General features: G+C 45.1%; 1 protein-coding gene across 10 annotated transcripts in view; it reads right to left on the bottom strand.

The window, feature by feature from the left end:
* The window catches only part of LOC109393460 (protocadherin gamma-C4), a 161,371-nt gene that overhangs the window by 61,139 nt on the left and 92,326 nt on the right, over positions 1 to 7,906 (bottom strand). Inside the window, exon 1 of one of the 10 annotated variants that reach the window (XM_019662734.1) lies at positions 4,079 to 6,924. The exons of the other annotated variants lie outside the window; for them this stretch is intronic. Within the exon in view, the coding sequence (XP_019518279.1) occupies positions 4,079 to 6,508 (2,430 nt within the window). The 5' untranslated portion in view covers positions 6,509 to 6,924. Of the gene's footprint in view, positions 1 to 4,078; positions 6,925 to 7,906 lie in introns of those variants that run through there. 10 annotated transcript variants of the gene reach the window in all.

The raw sequence follows: 7,906 nt of genomic DNA, 5'->3' as shown, positions 1-7,906 counted from the left end.
CCCAGGTCAGGGTCGGAGGCGCTGACTTGCGCTATGGAGGCACCGGGAGGGTTGTTTTCTGGCACATGGACCAAGTAGGCTAACTGTTGGAAAACCGGAGCGTTGTCATTGATGTCGCCGATGTGTAGGGTGACGCTTCTGCTGGAGGAGAGGGGCGGCTTGCCTTTGTCGGTGGCTGTGATGGTGACATTGTACTCTGGGGTCTGTTCCCGGTCCAGGGCCCCATCAGTTACAAGCTTGTAGTAATTATTGGTGGAAGATTGAATTCTAAAAGGAACTTTCTCTTTAATGAGGCATGTGACTTCCCCATTTTCTCCCGAATCTTTATCATATGTTTTGAACAAAGCAATTGCCGTTCCAGGCTCTGCGTCCTCGGTTATGGAACTAGACACCGAAGTGAAAACCACTTCTGGGGCATTGTCATTCTCATCTAGAATTTCTAGTATAATTTTACATTCGGTGGCCATGCCTCCACCGTCCTTGGCTTCTATGCTCATAGTATAACTGCTACTGGTTTCGAAGTCTAAAGGGTCTTTGGATTTAATTTCTCCACTTTGATGGTCTAGCATAAACGCATTTCCAACATCTCGTAGTGTTTTAAAAGAGTAGGTGATCTCTGCATTGATGCCCTCGTCCTGGTCGGTGGCTGTCACCCTTAGCACAGAGGTACCTGGGGGCAAGTTCTCACGCAGGCTAACTTTGTACACATCCTGACTGAACACTGGGGGGTTGTCATTAGCATCAGTGACCTCGATACTGATTTGAGCGGTACCAGTTCGGACTGGGTCACCCCCATCCACTGCTGTCAGGACCAGGAGATGGGAGCTCTGTTGTTCCCGATCCAGGGGCTTCTTCAACACCAGTGCTGGGGCATTCTTGCCTTCAGTCTTATCCTTCATCATCAGAGAGAAGTGCTCATTATAGCTGAGTTGGTAACTCTGGAGAGAGTTAGGCCCTACATCTGCATCTATAGCGGATTCTAGGCCAAACCGAGTTCCAGGAATTGCCAATTCATTGATTTGTAAAGCAATGCTATTTTGGGGAAAATTAGGTGGATTGTCATTTATATCTTCTATTATCACGTTTACGTGAAAAACATTTAGAGGGTTCTCTGCTACAATCTCTAAGGGCACGACACACAGAGGGTTTTGGGGGCAGAGTGACTCCCGATCTATTCTGTCACTCACAAGTAAGTTCCCATTCTCCGTGTTTATGGTAAAGTATTTTTTCTCTGCACTAACTCTGAGGTTGCGGTTCAACAAATCGCGTACACGCAGCCCCAGGTCCTCAGCGAGGTTCCCCACCACAGAGCCCCTGACCATTTCTTCGGGAATCGAGTAGTGGATCTGCTCGGAGAGCGCCCCGCAGAACAAAGGCAGCAGGAAGGGGAAAAGTACTTGCCGCCGCCGCCGCCGGGTACCGCTCCTCTGCTTCGCGCTATTTCCCATCCTTCTCTGCGCTGCTGCAGCCTCTGATGTTAAGAGACGATACGGTCTTTGCAAATTGAGTTTAAAATATCTACTTCCACCGCGTAGAAAACTCAAGGCTCCCGGTTTGAAGGCGTCCCAATCGGCATTCCGGAATCAGATTTGCCGAGCAGTGAGCGGGAGTCCGGGCCCCTCTCCTTTCATACTTGCTTTTGTGACTGCGCAGAAAATCACCCGGGTGGATCCTGGACTCCGGCTTCTTGCAGCACATTGGCCAACAGCGGCGCTCGGAGTCGATTTAGAAAACTGCAGCCATTGCAATTAGTAATGGGATTTGGTATTCCGACAGATTTGTTGGGCTGATGTATAGGGACTGAAGCAGTTTATGAGTTTTGGACGTGTCTATTTTCCAGTGTTTACTACCAAAGAAGGTCCTTAAAATGGGGTCCTATAGAAGAGCCATTTACCCAGTAATGAGAAGTTTGTCTTATTCTAATCAGAGGCAGAGCAGATATTGAAAGAACAAAGCAGTCTTCTCAACAGAACAAAGACCATATGGGAAAGTAGCCCCACCAAGTGGTATGGGGAAATTTTGGCAGCCATGAAATGACACCCAGTATTAGCTTCAATCTTACGTGCAGATAATTTCCATCCTCCATTTATCAGAAGAAACTGGAGGAGAGCTCAATGCTGCATAGAGTATATTCAGGATAAGGATGTCCAATGCCATACCGTCTTCCTTGTTATTTATAAAAGAAATTTATGAAAGGGATTGTTTTACACTGTCATCATGAACAGAATATTAAAGTATGTCCTAGTGAGTTACCATAGGAATTGAATGACATGAAATGTGAGGATGTTTTATTTTATATCCCTTTATTTAACTGGACCATATGTTGCACCTTAATAGAGCTTTATCACTACCTCTGAGTCAAAATAACCTTCTTGATGTCAAGTTTCAAAGCCAACCTTTTCTTTTATTTTCCAAGGTCTTGGTTGCCACCTCCTAACTAGTACTATGTTTTTTTAAAAATATGGAACACCTCCCTCTCTCAGTAAATACCTCATATTCTTTTTATTCAGCTAATTTCAGTTAAAGTAAAATACATTAAATCTTTTTTCTCTGTAATTCTATGAGCATTCCAATTCTATCCCTAGATGCTCAAAACACGCTAACATTTTTCTTGACTTCAAGACAAATTTATGCATCTGTTGCAAGAGTTCCCTCTCCTACAGTTGAAATTCTTTTCTCCCAGATACCAGACATTCAATTTATAGTTAATTGCATTAAGGTCAATTCCTAAATGAGAAAGGAGAACTTGAAAGAGAACATGAATATGCAAGTAATTTGAACCAAATATCTAGAAGTAGTGTGAGAATGCTGAGCTGAATTGATTATGAAGATGGTCCCTGTGATCAAATATCCTAAACAGGTCTCCTTTCCTCATTTGACTTTCCTAGTCATTTGCTTCAGATAACACCTGCATTATTAGGTAACTCTTAGGCCTTCAATAATAATTTGGTTCTGAATATAAGAATTGAGTATACTTAGATATAACATAAAATGAGTTTATGAAGGCAATAAAGAAGGAATCCAAGACTTGCAGGCATATCGAAAACAAACAAAATTATCCACAGGAATACCAGCTAAATCAGTCTTTTATAAGGTCTAACTACCCATTCCATCTCATATATTCACTTGATATTCCATATGAATAAATCTGAAAATGTAAACATGTTTAACAGATTTGAAAATAACTTTTTGATAAACACTGAATCAAAATGAAGTTATTACTGTGACTTTACTACATTAAAAAACCCTTCAACATAGACACTAAAGTACAAGTAAAAGAATAAAAGGAAATAACACCAGTTCAACAATTCAATTATTTCTTAAGAACAATCTAATGATGTCACTGTAGAAATAGAAATGATGCCTAGAACTTAAGAAACAAGGCGTATTCTACCTTTCCTCTCCCAAGGAAGTCTAGGAATTAAAAGGCAGTCAACATGTTTGTTTTGATGGGATAAATATATGAGACAAAGTTAATAATCAACAGGATCTAAACATATTACCAGCCATCAAAAATCAAAGTAGAATTGTGTTGTGCTCAGAGAAAAGCTTACATGTATAAAGGTGGACATGTGTGTGTGTGAGTATATAGATAGATAGGGAAAAGAGCTAGAAAGAATATGCTATGAATCAACATGGTCAAATTTGAGGATTAGAAACAAAGCAAATAATGGTAGAATATAATTATAACCAGCGGAGACAATGCAAAGTTGAAATAAGGAAATAAAAAAGTGTTTGTGAATCATAGCCAGTTTACATTGATAGCCACAGACAATGATGATAGAAAAATATTACTAAAATTTTCAACTTACTATATAGCAAGCCATGATAGCTAAACTGGGCCTTTGGGATCAAAAGAAAATACACCAGGACTTAAAAAAAAATTACTTTCACAAAACCTTTCTGAGAAACAATGGTAATTTGATGAAAGGTAAAGTACACAAACTCACATGTATTGCTCTGTCTGTATGAACGGCATATGCAACCCAAAAAAATTTTATAACAGGCTGTCCACAAAAGCCCTTTAATAGACTTGTGCAGAAACACTAGCAATTGAGAAGCAGGAGAAAAATCTCACCTGATTACTTGTAAGGTCACATTTGCGTAAACTGGTACCTGAATCTTCAACTGTCAAAAGGGGCTCGCTTTTCTCACAGCTCCCCTGGCTGATGAGTGTGTCCGCATAGTTGGGCTGTGGGAAGATCAGGTGACTCTTCCCCGAGTCCGCGGTGAGGGAGACCTCGTGGGAATAGGTCTGCAGGAAAGCCTGCACCCCGTCCACGCCCACAAAGTGCGAGGCTGGCACCCCCACCAATCCGCCTCCAGAAGCGTGGAGCAGACGTGACCTGTGCCAGCGCCGCAGTCTGAGCGCCAGCAGCACAATGGCAAAGGCGAGGAAGACGCAGGAGACTGCAGCCACTGCCACCACCAGGTACAGCGTGAGGCCCGAGTCATCAGGGTTGGTGGGAGACTCTAGGCTGCCCAGGTCAGCCAGGACGTCCGGGATGCTGTCGGCCACCGCCACGGTAAGTGTGACGGTGGCCGAGAGAGGGGGCTGGCCGTGGTCCTGGACCGCCACCACCAGGCTCTGTTTGAGCGCATCTCTGTCCAGCAGGGCCCGCGCAGTGCGCACCTCACCCGTGTGCAGCCCCACGGTGAAGAGCCCTGGCTCGCTGGCCTTGAGCAGGCGGTAGGACAGCCAGGCGTTCTGGCCTGAGTCTCTGTCCACTGCCACCACCTTGGTCACCAGGTAGCCAGGCTCTGCGGAGCGGGGCGCCAGCTCCACACCTGTGGAACCATCGGTGGGGAGCGCGGGGTACAGGATCTCTGGTGCGTTGTCGTTCTGATCCAGCACGAATACGCTCAGTGACACATTGCTGCTGAGTGGAGGGTCCCCGCTGTCACGTGCCATCACTTGTATCTGCAGGTCACGGAACTGCTCATAGTCAAAGGAGCGCAGAGCATACAGGACCCCGGTGTCCGAGTTGATAGAGATGTAGGAGGACAAAGGTGCTCCCTGGATGGTGTCCTCAACCAGGGAGTAAGTAACCCTGGCGTTCTCTTTGCTGTCCCAGTCAAGCGCAGTCACTGAGAAGAAGGAGGCTCCTTTGGGGTTGTTTTCAGGAATGTAGGCTGAGTAAGAGGAGAACGCGAAAGTGGGCGGGTTATCGTTGTCATCTGCTACATTCAGTGCAATGTGAGTTTCTGTAGACAAGGGCGGACTTCCCTGATCTGTGGCTGTCAACGTGATATTGTAGCTCTGGACCTGCTCTCTGTCCAGCGCTCTGTTTGTTATCAACTTGTAGTAATTTCCATAAGTCTTTTCTAAATTAAAAGGCAGATTGTGAGGAATGAAACAAGAGACTTGACCATTTTCTCTGGAGTCTTGATCTTGCACATTTAGAAGAGCAATTACTGTACCTGGAGGAGAGTTTTCCAGCACTGAGTTAGTAGAAGATGTGATAGTTATTTCTGGAGTGTTATCATTCACATCCACAACTGTGATCAACATCTTAGCAGTGGTCGAGAGACCTCCACCATCTTGGCCTTGTAGTTCCATCTCATAGAATCTATATTTCTCAAAATCCAGAGGCCCCTGTATTAAGACTTCTCCAGTTCGAGGATCCAACTGGAATATTTCAGAAGCTTTGCTTTCCATATTCCGGAATGAATACACCACTTCCCCGTTGACTCCCTCATCTGGATCAGTTGCGTTTACAGTGAGCACCCGAGTTCCAGAGGTGAGGTTCTCGGGAACACTCACTCGATATACAGACTGTGTAAATTTTGGGGTATGGTCATTTACATCGAGGACCACCACACGAATGGGAACAGTGCCCTGGCGGATGGGATCTCCTCCATCTAAGGCTGTAAGGAGCAGGAAGTGAGCAGCCTCTTTCTCCCGGTCCAGGCTCCCCTCCAACACTAGCTCGGGATTCTTGGCTCCATCGGTTCTGCCTCCCACTTGCAAGGAAAAGTACCTATTAGGATTGAGCTGGTAGCGCTGGAGGGAGTTCATCCCTACATCTGGATCCCTAGCGTTAGGCAGGGGAAATCGCGATCCTGGAGCTGCGTGCTCACTGACTTTTATCTCTACGTCCTCCTCCCGGAAGCTGGGGGCGTTATCATTAATATCCATTATTTCCACTTCCACTCCGTAAATCTTCAGCGTATCTTCCACAAGAATCTCCAAATTTAAAAGGCAGGAGGATTTCGTCTCACAGAGCTCCTCCCGGTCTATCCTACCGGCGGTGATCAAGCTGCCACTTCGTGGATTCAGAGCGAAAAGCGGCGTCTTTTCTCGGGAGACGATGCGGACGCGGCGCTCCGCCAGTTCCCAAGGCTCCAGCCCCAGGTCCTGGGAAATATTGCCCACGAAGAAACCTTTGTCTGTCTCTTCAGGCACAGAGTATCGGATCTGTTCGGCCCCAGACTCCCGCAGTGTCCCCAGGAAAACGTACAGTAGGACCAGCCCGCTGCAGCCTAGGCGTAGTAGCTGATTCGCCATGGCTGTGGCTGAGCCGATATTCCGCGGTTTCTTGAGCAGGTTTGTTCTGACTCCGCTTATGTGTCTATGAAGTCCCGAGCTGACTGCATCCAAAATATATTAGAGAGCGAAGGGAAGTCCAAATTTCAAGTTTCCAGCATCAGATATGTAAGTATCCATCTCACTCTGCTTTGTGTTATAAGGGTGGGGAAGGGAGGGACTCCATAGCTCGCAGCTTCCCATTCCCTGGTTGGTGAACAGCGGCGCCTAGAGTCCAATCTTATTATTGCAACGAGTAAGAAAACCCAACTAATGTGCCTATTCCAGAAGTTAATAAATACACTTCTCGCCTCTCTGAGAATCACACGTCAAGTATATATAAAGCTTAAAATTGCAGATAATAAAGAGCTATATGATGTGATATTAAAGGTTTACCAAGAGCACTTTTTAAAAGTAATTATTAAAAGGGTTTACTTAAAATTTTAAGAAGTTTTCAACTACTACTGGAACTGAAAACTTGCAGGTTAGATTTGGTTCCTATTGATTTTTACCGACTGAAGGGATCAGCATTTGTGGATGTGGGACTAGCACGGTCCCAACAAAATCATCGATAGGATGCATGGCTATAATTCTCACCAATGTTTCTTTATTGAGAGAAATAAAGATGAAATGCTTGAGAAAATTTGGATGGCATTAGGGTTACTACTTAAAATACCATGATATAAAAATATAACTGTATTCCATATCCTTAATTAAAATGCATTTGAATATTAGAAGGATGCAGTATTGTAAACTTTAGTTTTAACACCAATACCCACAGCTCTGATCAAGATTTATTTTAGGAACTTTATCGAAAGATTGTACCTAGGATCTTGAAATGACAGCGCCATACTGATATATATCTACATATTGGAATATAAAAAACATTTCAACTACTTACCTGTTTAAAAGTCTTCTTATCTGCTTCAACACTAGGAGTTAGAATGCTAGCCAATAGCACTGAAGAGCTATCTTTGTTGAGAGTATCTTGTGTGACTGGACAATGATCAACAGATGTGAGAAAATTAAATTCCGGGTTAGTTTGATTGCCAGGCACACACAAATTATAGGCATAGGGCAACGTTCCCTCACTGTAGTTGGGGGGAATCTCAGATCCAGACTTCGAGCAGAGAACAGACCCAAAACAGACCCCAATGGCAGGGCTGGAGGAGCTTCTAAGGCGCAGAGCAATGGCCAGAATCACCGCAAGGAGAAAGAGCACGGAGATCGAGGCCAAGGCCACAACCAGGTAAAACTGCAGTTCAGCCTGGGGGTCAGAGGGTGCGGGATGGTCGCTGAGATCTGGCAGCGCCTCTTGTAGGCTGTCAGCGAAGACCAGGAGCAGCGTGGCGGTGGCCGACAGGGGCGGCTGTCCCCCAT

Source organism: Hipposideros armiger, unplaced genomic scaffold, assembly GCF_001890085.2.
Source record: "Hipposideros armiger isolate ML-2016 unplaced genomic scaffold, ASM189008v1 scaffold_11, whole genome shotgun sequence".
Lineage (NCBI taxonomy): Eukaryota > Metazoa > Chordata > Mammalia > Chiroptera > Hipposideridae > Hipposideros > Hipposideros armiger.
Note: the sequence above shows the minus strand (reverse complement) of the source record. Positions and strands in the feature narration are given on the sequence as shown.